The 14,256-nt window shown below is 41.4% G+C and overlaps 2 protein-coding genes across 3 annotated transcripts in view; one reads left to right on the top strand and one right to left on the bottom strand.

Annotated features, from left to right (window-relative positions):
* LOC125466553 (filamin-binding LIM protein 1-like) overlaps positions 1-8,144 on the bottom strand; it is a 33,266-nt gene extending 25,122 nt beyond the window's left edge. Inside the window, exons 1-2 of the mRNA XM_048561153.2 lie at positions 7,965-8,144; positions 2,862-3,096 (exon numbers count right to left, since the gene is read on the bottom strand). Coding sequence (XP_048417110.1) covers positions 2,862-3,087 — 226 coding nt within the window. The 5' untranslated portion in view covers positions 3,088-3,096; positions 7,965-8,144. The remainder of the gene's footprint in view (positions 1-2,861; positions 3,097-7,964) is intronic.
* The window catches only part of bcl2l16 (BCL2 like 16), an 82,324-nt gene that overhangs the window by 35,278 nt on the left and 32,790 nt on the right, over positions 1-14,256 (top strand). The window lies entirely within an intron of this gene.

The following is a 14,256-nucleotide window of genomic DNA, read 5'->3' as shown; positions in this document are numbered from 1 at the left end:
GGGCTTTGACTCATTCTATCACTACCACTGCACATAAAAATAAATGGCTAAGCCCACCGACTGATGTGTCCACTAAAGGCATCCTAGCTTAGAGGTATAACCCTCAGACTGTTTGTGCTATAGTCAGTCCTACAGGTCAGGTACAATGCCCAGACTGCAAAGACAGGGATCCCTGGACTCTTGTAGAGCCAAATGCCTGACTGACTACCTCTGGACAGGAATAGGATCAGCCATTTGACTGATTGTGGAAGTACCAAATGACTGACCATAGTTTCCCTTCACCCCAACCTTTTGACTTTCACACTTTTGATTGAAGCAGGGTGTTTACTGTGTTAACTGCTGGCACATGCTGCAGGGGTAATGTTGGCATAGCACAGTGCTATACAGCAACATGTCTACACCATGATTATTCAGTGCTCCCCATCATCACAAGTAACTGTCACTCTACCTGCAGTAAAAGTCATTGCAAGTCACAGAGCTGGCAGCCTGTAACTGAGATCCTGTACACTAAGAAAGCAAAGTGACTCATGCAGATTCAGGCAGCCTGTAAGTCAGCGCTGAAATCAGTGAATGTGCACAAAAGAAAGTAGTGTGAAGTAGGCAGGGATTGGTACCCTCTTTGTAACAGCAAAGAGAGTGAGCATTAAGGAATTGGCTAAGAGCCTTAAAAAGAATCCCATGCAGATGCAAGAGATGCATGGGTGCTCCTGCACACAAAGCAACCTGGCAGAAGCATGCAAGTCACAGTGCCTGTACTCCACAGCAAAGTGTTGAAGGGCTGAATTGTTTTGGGAATTGCTGTGAGACCTGGCATGATGATGTGGTGAGGCTGGTGTTTTGCCACTGCCAACATTTGTCGATGAAGAGTTGAGAAGGATGGAAGCCACGGAGCATACAAAGGGCATTATGATGAAGTAGCAGTTGGATGGTGGCCAGGACAAGCACTTAGTGAGTTGTAGCTGCCAGGTACCTCCTCTGATTTACATGTTGGGAATTGGCATCTAGTTTCTTGGGAGAGGAGGGAAGAAATGGAAAAGTATGTAAATGAGGCAAGTTTAATGAGATACAAAACTGTGGATATAATATAGTTGATGCTCAATGGCAAGATTCTGAAGGTGACATTTAAAACTCAAGGGGGGAAAAAAATCTCTCAATTTTTTTGATGTAGAGATTCTGATTCTTTCATTGTCTGTACTTTCACCTTCCTTGCCATTGCTCATATCATACCAGGCAGGAATGAAATTCCACTCTGTGTCCAAGTGCAGCAAGAGCTGACAACATTCAGGCTTGGGCTAATAAGTAGGAAATAACATTTGTGTCACACAAGTGCTTCATGATAAGCATCTCTAATAAGGGAAAATCTAACTATTGCCTCTTGAAAATCATATTTTATAAAATGTATTTATAAATATATATATTTATAAAATGGGATGTAGGTGCCATTAGCTGAGCCAGCATTTATTGCCCATCCTTAATTGCCCTTGAGTAAATGGTGGTGATCTTCCTTTTTGAACTGCTTCTGTTCATCTGGTGCAGAGAGGGAGTTTCAAGATTTGGCCATGACACTGATGGAACTGCAATATATTTCCAAGTCAGGATGTTGAGTGTCTTGGAGGGGATCTTGCATGGGTGTTTCCAAAAATCTGCTGCTCACGTGTTTGCAAGGTGCTACCAACAAGCCTGGTGAATTACTGCACAGCATATTCTAGATAATACACACTGCTGCTACTGAGCATCAGTAGTGGAGGAACTGAATGTTTATGGATATGATGCTAATCAAGCAGGCTGCTTTGTCCTAAATGGTATCAAGCTTCTTGAGTGTTGTTGGTGATGCACTCATCCAGGCAAGTGGAGAGTATTCCATCACATTCCTGACTTGCGCCTTGTAGATGGTGAATTGGCTTTGGGGAGTCATTCACTGCAAGGTTCTTAGCCTTTGACCAATGTATAACCAGTACATTTATAATGATTAGTCTGTTTCAGGTTCTGGTCAATGGTAATCCCAGGACGCATTACCATCACTGAATCTGACACTATCAGTATCCTAGAGGATACCATTGCCTACAGATTGAACTGGACCAGATGTATGAATATTGTGACTAACAGAGCAGGTCAGAGGCTGGGAATTATGTGGCAAATAATTCACTTCCTGACTCCTCTAAGCCTAAAAAGGTACAAATCAGGAGTGTGATGGAATACTCTGCATATCTGGATATGTAGCTTCAACAAGCTTGACATCATCCAGGACAAAACAATATGCTTGTTTGGCACCTAATCTAACACCTTCTACACTCACACCATCAGCCATGATGCACTAAGGCAGCAGTGTGTACCACATGCATCAACTCACCTAGGTTTCTTAGGCAGCTCCTTCAAAACCCCAGCCTCACCTGCCTGGAAGGACAAGGGAAGCAGATGCATTGGAACGCCACTATCTACAAGTTCTGCTCCAAGCAACACAACATTCTGACATGGAATGAGATAGCTGCGGCGTCAAAATCCTGAAACTCCGTATCTGTCAGCACTGCGAGCATACCTATACAATTTGGGTTGCAATAGTTCAAGGAGGCAATTTACCACCACCTTCTTAAGATCAATTGTAGATGGACAATAAATGCTGACATAGCCAGTGATGTCCACAAGCCAGGAAAGAATAAATAACACTCTGTGGTGTACAATCCTTTGTTTGCTGTTTTTGTCCTGCATCTCTATTTTTTTAAAAACTCAAAACAATTTCAAACTGGGCAGCTGTTATGGCATTATTGCTCTCAGCTTCACACCGACAGCTGCACAATTTATAGCATTTGAATCAGTCACTGGTGAGTAGTAATGGAAACAGATGGACACGGTACCCTTCTTACCTTCATCAGCAGAATTATAAGCTGATGGAATGGTGCCTTTCGTTCCTTTATTTCCATAGCTGTATGGATAGCTCACAGATTTGGGTGCTGTTGGCACTGGTTTTTGCAGGAGATGTTTGTCTTCCCTTGAGGCTTCAAAAGAGTTGTATGTCTTTGGAGTGCTGATCCTTCCAGGTGTAGCAAGCTGAATGTAAACTGAAGAGATCTTTTTTATCTGAGACATCATTTATAATATCTGAAAGCACAAGCAACAGTGTGTGATACTACATTTTTGATCTGGGGCTCATCCACCTCTATCGTTTTCTAGGGATTATAGAGATTTTAAAAATAAAACTGGTCAACTGTAACAGGTTGAGGATAGCAGGTACTATGGGGAGGGAAACTCAGAGAAATGGTTTTCTTTTAAGATTTTTTTCAGAACAACATCATAAAATAGTGCATTGTGAAAGGAATTAATGATTGACCCTTCTGAGGAAACGTTAACTCTATTTTCTCCTCCACAGATGCTGCCAGACTTGCTGGGCTTTTCCAGCAACTGTTTTTGTTCCTGATTTACAGAATCTGCAGTTCTTTTGATTTTTGTTTGTGATTGATCACAAGAACTGTTACCCCCAATTCACCTAATTTGCAATCTCAGCCAGGCAGCATTCAGAAGGCCTGATTCTGTCTGTGTTCTGCCAGCTCTCACTACATCATTTCTGGTGGTTTATTTCAGTGTTGTCAGTAGAAAACTGGGAGGGAACTACCAGCCTTTGATCACTGATAAGCTACACTGACAAAAGCCAGATAATATGTTCCCCTGGCAACTGTAGAAAGGGAAAGAATTTGAAGGTCCTGGAGTGAACTTCATGATCTTTAAACAGATTGATAGCATGTAACTGACCTCATGATGTTGCCTTTCAGAAAATTTCCTTGTGACACATTTACTGTGTCCATACATATAACAACCAAATCTAGCTTTCCCTTCACTGTGACATTTACGTTGCTACAGAATTATAAATCCAAAATCAGCAGAATTGTTTTTGGTGGAAGCTGATTAATGAACTAACTTAAGAATTAGGAGCAGGAGGAGGCAATTCAACTTCTCAAGTCTATTGTGACATTTGTTACGATCATGGCTGAACTCATCTCGGCCTCAAATCCACTTTCCTGCCCATTCTCCATAACTCTTCAACCAATTACAAATCAAAAATCTGTCTATTTCCTCTTTAGATTTACTCATTATCCCAGCTCCACTGCACTTTGAGGTAGTGAATTCCACAGATTCACAATTTTTGAGAAGGAATTTCTCTTCATCTGTTTCAGATCTGCTACTCCTTATCCTAAAATTATGAGCTCTCATTCTAGATCGTTTAAGATAAGGAAACATTCTATGTCTACTTTGTCAAACCCCTTTAGCATCTTACCTACCTTGATTAGACCTCCTTTCAGTCTTCTAAACTCCAGAGAATGCAGGCCTAAACTGCTCAATTTCCATTCATAACACAAACCCCACATGTCTGGAATCAATATAGTGCACCTCCTCTGAAATGACTCCAGTATAACTACATCCCTCCTCAAGGGGTCCAAAATTGCATGCAGTACTCCAAAGGTCATCGCACTAATGACTTGTACAGTTACAGCAACACTTCCTTACTTTTATATTCTATTCCTTTAGCAATAAATGCTAAAATTCCATTTTTCCTTCCTTATTATCAGCAGTACTTGCATACTAGTTTTCTACAATTCATGCATGAGGACACCCATATTCCTCTGCACCAAAGCTCTCTAAGTTTCTCTCCATTTTAGATGGGAAGTTGTCTTTCTAAAATTGATAACCTCAGCTTATCCACGTTACACTTCATTTGCCAAATTTTGGACCATTCACTTAACCTATTCATATCCAATTGTAAATTTCTTTATTTCTGAATTGTAACTTATTTTCCAACCTACTTATAGTCAAATTTGCAGATGAAACTATAGTACTTCCTATTCCTGTGTAAAAGTCATTAAATGTATAGATTGTAAAATGTTGGGGCCTGAGGACCAAATACTGTGGCATATAACTAATTACATATTGTCAACCAGAAAAATATCCATTTATCCCAACTCACTGCTTTGTTGGTTAACTAATCCTCTATCCAAATGACTAAATTATTCCTCACCCCATGTAGTCTAATCTTGTGTATGTAAGCTTCTGTGCAGTGTCTATCAAAAGGCTTCTGGAAGTCCAAATAGACGACCTCTACAAGATCCTCGTTATCTATATTATTACATCTTCAATGAACTCCTGCAAATTAGTCAAACATAATTCCCTTCATAAAACCATGCTGTCTCTGATGGAATGTATTTTTACCTTCCAAATATCCTGTTATTTATTACTCCCATAATAATGGGATATAGCAAGTTCCTAATGACACATTAAACTGACTAGTCTGTAGTTTCCTACTTTCTGCCTCCCTCCAGTTTTGAATAAGGATGCTATACTAACAATTTTTCGAATCCACTAGAGGCTTTTCTGCATTCAGAGAATTTTGGAATATTATAACCAATGGATCTATAATATCTGCTGTCACTTCCATTAAGACCCTGGGATGTTCGCTTATAATTGCACAATGTTGAGGACCGTTCATGACTCCTCAGATACTGAAACAGTCCATGTTCAAATGCAACAAGATCTGGATGATATCCAGGCTTGGGCTGACAGTGGCAAATTACATCCATGCCGCACAAACATTAAGCTGTGATCATCACCAAAAATAAATGATCTAACCACTTCCCTTGAATTCAATGGTGTTACCATCACTGTCAACATTCTCAAGGTTACCATTGACCAGAAACTCAATCGGAACCATCACATAAACACGATGGCAACAAAAGCAGCTCAGAGCCAGAAATACTGTAGTGAGTAACCGATCACCTGACTTCCCAAAGCCTGTTCACCATCTCAAAGGCACAAATCAGGAGTGTGATGGAATACTCCCCACTTGTCTGGATTGGTGCAGCTCCAATAACACCAATTGACATTATCCAGAACAAAGCATCCTGCTTCATAGGTACCACATGCACAAAATATCCACTCCCTCCACCACGAATGCTTAGTAGCAGCATTGTGTATTATCTACAAATGCACTTCAGAAATTCAAAGATTATTGTTATCCAAAGTTCCTCAGATTGCACATTCCAAACCCACAATCACTTCCATCTGAAAGGACTAGGACAGCATATACCTGGGAGCACCACCACCCACAAGTTCCCTCCAAGCCACTCACCATTATAACTTGGAAATACTTTGCCATTGCTTTGTTGTCACAGGGTCAAAATCTTGGAATTCCCACCCCAAAGGCATTGTAGGTCAACCGACAGCAGCAGTTCATGAAGGCAGCTCACCACCACCTTCTCAAGAGCAACTAGGGCCTGGCAACAAATAATGCCTAACCATTTCTGAAGGGGCTAGGCCGGAAATATCAATTTTCCTGCTCTTCTGATGCTGCTTGGCCTGCTGTGTTCATCTAACTCTACATCTTGTTACTGCTTTGCCATTGCCCACGTGCCATGAATGGATTAAAAAAAAGTCAGTCAGGCCCTGTGACTTATTTGCCTTCAATCCCAAATAGTTTACTCAGTACTTTTTCCCCTAATTATTCCTCTCTTTTCAGAACCTCTGCAATACCTATCACTATTGGGATTGTACCAGCGTCCCCATTATGAAAACTGAAACAAAGTATTAATTTAGTGACTCTGCCATTTCTGTGTTCCCCACTATTTACCATCCAGTCTAATCCTCCAAAGGACCAACATTCACTCCAACTACTCTCTTCCCTTTTATATACTTCTAGAAGGCTTTATGCTAGTTTTCCTACATAATTTACATTTGCTCTTTTTATTACTTTTTTGGTTATCCTTTGTTGATCTTTAAAAGTTTCCCAATCTCCCAGCCTGCCACTCACTTTGGCAATACGATACACCTTCACTTTTGTCTTGATTTTATCTTTAAGTTCCTTGCTTAGCCTTCAGTTTTCTCCCTCCCCCACCAGCCCTTACAATATTTCTTTTCTGGAATATATTTTGTTTGGTAGCAATTGAGTATCTCCCTAATGAGCTGAATACAAATAGTTTTCTGGGAAAGGGTGTGTCCTTTCAGATTGGTCTCAACTGTTACTTAGGTATGAACTACATCAAGGAACCTTTGACTTCTAGAAAGACTCAGCAATAAAGTGAATGAAACTGTAAACTGGATTGTCGTGGCACCATAAATTGCACCATATATTTGCAGCATTGGTTCAGATAGTTTAAAAGACATAGAAAAAATGATCAATAATTAAATACCATTCTTGTGGACATGAGAACCCAAATTGAATGAGCCCCACACCCTGCTTGTTTGATTCCCTCTCCAATATGTGATCAATTTGAAGGTCATAGTTGTAATGGCAGACCTTGATACAGAAAAAAAACCTCTTAAATCCAACATTTTGTGCTTTATGGTTCTTACTATTGTCAACAAAAGGGGAACAGAGTCAATAGAATGGACTAACAAAAGACTGTGGAATTGTGAACTTGGAACTTGCTGAAATTTCTACAGTGCAAGGTAACTACAGACAACAGAGCTACTAAATTATTTAGAAGAATATGCCCCAACCTGCATAGTACAGAGAGATTAGGTGTGTTCCAGGCCAAAATCCAGGTTTGTGCTGTTACTGGAGTGGTAGTGAAAGGTTGTAATTGGACTGGTGCAATGGGTAAGGGAAATAAATCAGCAGGATTCCCACCCTTCATCACAGCCCAGTGACTTCAGCTGCAAAATGCATGATCAGCTGGGGTAAAGGCCCTGTATAGCAACACTCACTATTTGGTCTCACGCATGAGGAATACCTGTAACCATACGGAGAAGGCGGACTAGGTTCTAGTGTGCTTTATTTCAACAAACACCACATTCTGCAACAGGAGGGTACAATATCACAGGAACAAAAGTGAAACATACACATTTTTATAAAAGAGCTGTTTACAGCCATTATGAGTGCCCATGATTTCCTGAAAGTGCTGCTGCACATAACTAAGGTATCCAACTGACTAAAAGTTGATATCTAGAAACCCATCCCATTCAGATTTTCCTGGAACACTTACCAAAGGAGGAGTTTTACCATCTGAAGGTATTGTCTCATTGGTTTTGTTCCACTAGCATATCTCTTTCAGAGCCTGGAGCTTAAACTGCAGCGAGTCCAAATTGCTTCTGATCGTTTCACTCCCGTACCCGGAGAATTCTGTCCGCCTACCTCTGCTTTACTTTACCATAAAAGGAAAATGAATTCCTGGGGCATTAGTGCAGCAAACAGGAAGTTGCTCCTTAATCTACCCACTCCTTACAGACTTGTTTCCATCCAGTCACACACTGCTGTCATATGTGTGTATATATAATAAAGTAATTCTAAGATAAGATTAATTTCTTTGGAAGTTGGTTGGCAAATGACATGACTGACAAGAAGCAGCCTGTTCTGCTGCTAGGCTTGCAAACTACATCAACTTTATTAGATTATTATGTAAGAATTTTTCCTTTCCCAATTTAGTCTTGTGTGGTTAATTTTATTTAGAGGGGAGGAAAAATTAGAGCTAAACTATTTGAAAAGAAACCTTCCACCCACCCCCCAGAACCCCTTTCCTTTAAATTAGCTAACAGCTGGGGTTACAACGAGAAACATTGTTAACCCTTTGCATTCTGGAAGCACTTACTTGCCAGCTTTTTGTTTTAAAACTGACCATAGTTTTTTGATAAATTTCCAAAGTCAAGACTTATCGCGGTGGGGGGGGGGTCATCTCTGCTGACTGTCTACTCCCTCCTGCTGTTATGTTTTGCCTGACTGTCATTGGAGAGCTGGTTTCCATCAATGCTGTCAATTCCTTCAGAGAGAGGTGGGTATTGCAGGGGATATGGTGCTTTATTTTCCCCTCCAACTCTGTTTTGAATTATAATGTTTCTGGTCTCCCAGAGGGCCCCCCCCCCTTCCACTTTTGATGGTTTGCATTGCCCTTAATAGGCTTTGCTCATGAATACCTAAAGGAGGAACAGGTGGAGACTAGCAATGTAGTAGGAGCTATGAGACTATGTAGTTAATAAACTCTCTTCACAAAGAAAAGTGTCTTAGTTTGGTTTTCACTGATGGGATTTGATAGTTCTAGGGAATTTACTTCCCCACAGAGTGATGGAGGTTGGGTCTTTTGAATATTTTTAAGATTGACTTCCTTATTAGTTCAGAATCTCCCAAAGGGTGTTGACATAGGAAGGAAAGAGGAGCAGAAGGTGCATTTACATCAGTCATGATCTTAGCAAATGACAGAGCAAATCTGAAGGTCTGAGTGGCTTACACCAGTTCCTGCGTAATTGATTTTTCTTTTCATTCAAACATGGGATGAGAGCATCACTGGCTAGGCCACCATTCATTACCCATCCCTAATTGCCCAGAGGGCAGTTAAGAATCAGCCACATTGCAGTGGGTCTGGAGTATCCCTTAGGCCAGACCAAATAAGGATGACCGTTTCCTTTACCCAAAAAAACATGAGTGAACAAAATGGGTTTTTCTGACCATCGACAATGGTTTCATGGTCATCATTAGACTTGTAATTCTAGATTTTTAAAAAAATGTATTGAATTCAAGTTCCACCATCTTGTTTTACATCTCTCCTGATTTCTTAAGTGGAAGTGAGGTGAGCAGAAATGTAAAATGGGCTAGCAAAGTTCATCATTGCTTTGTTCACACCCTCACAAAGTCAAAATGACCCCTGAATAACTTTATTTTGCTACATTTAAGATAATCAGCAAGGAATAAGAAAGGTATTAGAATGGCCATCTCCAATTTTCTGACTAGGCTGTCTGAGCCATCTGTCCAAGCTCTTATCAGCGTTCTCACCATATTCCCCCACCAACACACAGCAGCCACCCACCTCTATAAATGAACAGAAACAGGAGATTGTGATATAGAAAGTTCCCCAAGTCCTATTCATGCATTCCAGTGGCAAAGGTACAGAGACAAGTCTGTTGAAAATGTGCTCCTGGGCCAGAGTAGCTGCAGCTTGCATTGTGCATCGCAGGAGATCCTGAGCTGTTTCCTGAAGCCTGGTGCGTGGCAGTGCCCCTCCCGTTGGTAGACCAAATGCCAGGCTGATGCTGGTGCCCAGAGTGGTGTGTGCTACAACCTTACAACAGGCTGGCTGGTTCCAATTGTAAAGAGCTGCCACTGGCTGCAGGTTCTCAAATTTGGTTTGTTTTGCACCTGTTAACCTGTTTTGCACCTAATAGTTTGAACATCCCTGATGAAGTTTTTGGTTTTTTTTAACTGAAAGTGTTTTGGAATCTCATCTGTTTGTCTTGTCTGGAATTCAGTGAGCTCTGTAGCTGGTGGGCAGAGGGTGCAAAAATAGCATCGCTACTGCCTGCAATCTGACTTGGATTGTACATGCTGGTCTTTAGTGCCTCTATGTGAATATTATATTAATCGAATGATTTGGAGAAAAATGGCAGCAATGTGAGCCCACTGGCTTGGCCTCCTATGAATCAGAAGGTTTACAGTGCTGAAGGAGGCCATTTGGCCTGTTGTGCCTGCAACACTTATTAAGAGTCATTACCATAAAACCATAAGACATAGGAGTGGAAGTAAGGCCATTCGGCCCATCAAATCCACCCTGCCATTTAAATCATGGCTGACGGGCATTTCAACTCCACTTCCCTGCACTCTCCCCATAGCCCTTGATTCCTTCTGAGATCAAGAATTTGTCGATCTCTGCCTTGAAGGCATCTAATGTCCCGGCCTCCACTGCACTCCATGGCAATGAATTCCACAAGCCCACCACTCTCTGGCTTAAGAAATGTCGTCTCATTTCAGTTTTAAATTTACGCCCTCTAATTTTAAGGCTGTGCCCACGGGTCCTAGTCTCCCCGCCTAACGGAAGCAACTTCCTGGTGTCCACCCCTTCTAAACCATACATTATCTTGTAAGTTTCTATTAGATCTCCCCTCAACCTTCTAAGCTCTAATAAGTACAATCCCACAATCCTTAGCCGTTCATCATACGTTAAACCTACCATTCCAGGGATCATCCGTGTGAATTTCCGCTGGACACGCTCCAGGGCCAGTATGTCCTTCCTGAGGTATGGGGCCCAAAATTGGACACAGTGCCAATTGGATCTAGTGCCAATTTCCTACACTTTAACCCACACCTTTGTAGATTACTTTTATCCACATAATCATCCTATGCCTTCTTGAATGTCTCAATTGATCCTGTCTTCGCCACAATTGTGGATAGTGCATTTCCATGTCCTAACTACTTGCTATGGGGGAAAAAAGGTATATTTTCCACTTTAGCCTTAATTCTTTTGCAGATCTCTTTAAATCCAGGTCTCTTGTTCTTATTCCTTTTACAAGTGGGAACAGTTTCCTTGGATCTGTTCCACCCGGCCTGCTCAGGATTTTGAAGATCAGTCTGTATGTTTTCAGGGTTAGGCCTCATCTAAATGAATGTGACCTATTATGTGTAATCTACAACGAGTAAGGCTTTCCCTGTCTTCATGTTTCTGTCTTTCAAATCAGGTCAAAATGCTACATTGATGAAAGCCTGACCAATCTTTTCAGCTTTTGCCAGGCCTGACTGACTTCTGTTTCTTTCTTTATCTCCCCTTCTTCAAAGGCTGTGCTTGCTTCTGCCTCTGCTCAGGGCTGGATCAGGTTTTTGGGTGCGATTTACATTCTTCTCAGCTCATAATTTATGCATGCATGGGTAAAGCTCCTATTTTTAGGGGCAGGAGGATTCCAGTCCCCCTCCCCAGTGTGTCGTCTTGTCTCAAAGTCCGGATACCATGTTTAAAAGGCACCTGGATAGCATTTTATTCTCTGCAACGGATGAGTGTGACTCAACTTCTCATCACTCCAATGACTCTGAGAGATGTCAGAATCCAGGCAAATAATGGTAGCACACATTAGCAATACCTATCAATAGGTTCTCTTGAAAGCGGTCCAGCAGAGAAAGGTTAGGGTTAGGGTTAGGGTTAGGAATGGCATCTCAAGGCTCAATACATTCTGGACAAAGATGGCTGTGGAAGTTAGTGCCCATAAGTGGCTCAAGAACGTGACTCCAATGCTAAGTAAGCATGAATGATGTACTGTGACGTCCCAAGATTTGTGCCACTATCTACTCAATGCTTCATGCCATTGAGAGTGAGAGTTAGCATAGTAAGATCACTGTAGCAGGTGAATGTCACACTACAGATCGGGCATCCAGTGGAGACGTAGCACCTAATGAATGTCTGTCACTTATTGTCACTACTGATGTAGCACTACTTGTCCCATTGTGTTATTGCCTTGCATATCTGCTAAGGTTCACAATTAAAACACAAAAGAAGCAACAGTACTCAGCAGCTCACTGACATTTATTATATGTGTATGTTCTCTTGGCTATAAATAGACATAAGGCTCCTAAACCCCTCCTTGGAGCAGACTTGAGCTCAAGGAAGGCCAAATGAAATTAGTTTATGCTGATGGGGACATTGGAGGCTTTCTCACTAAATAACTATTAATATCCAATCTGCTAGTTCCAGCTGCATATAGGAACAGGAGGCCATTCAACCCAGTGAATCTGTACCACCACTTGGGGTTGATCATCTCAGTGTCACTTTTCCATCTAGAACCAACATCTTAATACAACCTTGTACAAGGGTTGCAGCTTGCAACACTGACAAATGTTTATGTTTAACTATGCAGCCTCTATATCCTACTCTGAAGTCATCCAAAATGGTAACTCTGCTTTGTCTCCACAGATGCTGTCAGACCTGCTGAGTTTTTCAGGCAATTTCTGCTTTTGTTTCTAATTTCCAGCATCCACATTTCTTTGGTTGTTTTGCCTAGAATTGATTGTGTTCTGTGACATTGTTATTGTGCAGCCCCTTTCATTGTCTGCCCTTCAATGCGTTCTCTAACTGTGGGCAATGCTTGCTGTTGCACTGATGTGATATACCCTTATCAAGGATCTGGATGTGAGTTTGCTTGCTGAGCTGGAAGGTTCATTTTCAGACGTTTCGTCACCATTCTAGGTAACATCATCAGTGAGCCTCCAACAAAGCACTGGTGTTATGTCCGGCTTTCTATTTATCTGGCTAGGTTTCCTTGGGCTGGTGATGTCATTTCCTGCGTTGGTGATGTCATTGCCTGTTCTTTTTCTCAGGGGATGGTAGATTGGCTCCAAATCAATGTGTTTGTTGATGGAGTTCCGGTTGGAATGCCATGCTTCTAGGAATTCTCGTGCATGTCTCTGTTTGGCTTGTCCTAGGATGGACGTGTTGTCCCAATCAAAGTGGTGTCCTTCCTTATCCGTATGTAAGGATACGAGTGATAGTGGGTCATGTCGTTTTGTGGCTAGTTGATGTTCATGTATCCTGGTGGCTAGCTTTCTGCCAGTTTGTCCGATGTAGTGTTTGTCACAGTTCTTGCAAGGTATTTTGTAGATGACGTTCGTTTTATTTGTTGTCTGTATCGGGTCTTTTAAGTTCATTGCTTAAAAGACATTAAGTTCATAGAAAGCGGGACATAACACCAGTGCTTTGTCGGAGGCTCACTGATGATGTTACCTAGAATGGTGACGAAACGTCTGAAAATGAACCTTCCAGCTCAGCGAGCAAACTCACATCCAGAACCTCAACCTGAGCTACAAATCTTCTCAAAACTCGCTAACCCTTATAAAGGCTTAGCTAAAACTCTATGCCCTTCAAAACTAACCTTATCTCCTAGCACCTTTGGATACTATCTCTACAGTTCCAACCAAGGACTTGTTAACTCTGTTTTTCTATTGGTAACATTATCTTCAAAGGGAAAAAGTGAAAATCTAAAATCTATCCCAGGAAAGTGGAGGTTTTGTTTATACTTGTAGTATCTTCATTGCATAGGCACAGCAGCTGGCCTCTGCGGTTAATAAGACTACTTTAGAATATAATTTAAAGTGAACCAAGACAGGCATGCACAGACAGAGCAACAGCAAAGAGTATACACAAAATAAACAAAGAAAAAATGTCCTATGGCCAATCTTAAATTATCCTGAAGTCTCACATTTAACATCTAATTGTTGCTTACATTATTATGTGACTGTTCTATTTATTTCAGTTGTTGATAGCAACAGTCATTCCCGAATCAAAAGTACATAGATCTGAGTTCAGTTCTTGGGATATGAGTAACTTCACTGCAGGTGAGTGGGGTTCCACAGGGCTCTGTCCTTGGGTCTCTACTGTTTGTAATTTTTATTAATGACTTGGATGAGGGGATTGAAGGATGGTTCAGCAAGTTTGCAGACGACACAAAGGCCGGAGGTGTCATTGACAGTATAGAGGGCTGTTGTAGGCTGCAGCGGGACATTGACAGGATGCAGAGATGGGCTGAGAGGTG

This window comes from Stegostoma tigrinum, chromosome 28 (genome assembly GCF_030684315.1).
Source record: "Stegostoma tigrinum isolate sSteTig4 chromosome 28, sSteTig4.hap1, whole genome shotgun sequence".
Classification (NCBI taxonomy): Eukaryota; Metazoa; Chordata; class Chondrichthyes; order Orectolobiformes; family Stegostomatidae; genus Stegostoma; species Stegostoma tigrinum.
The sequence above is the reverse complement of the archived record's forward strand: the minus strand, read 5'-3'. Positions and strand labels throughout refer to the sequence as shown.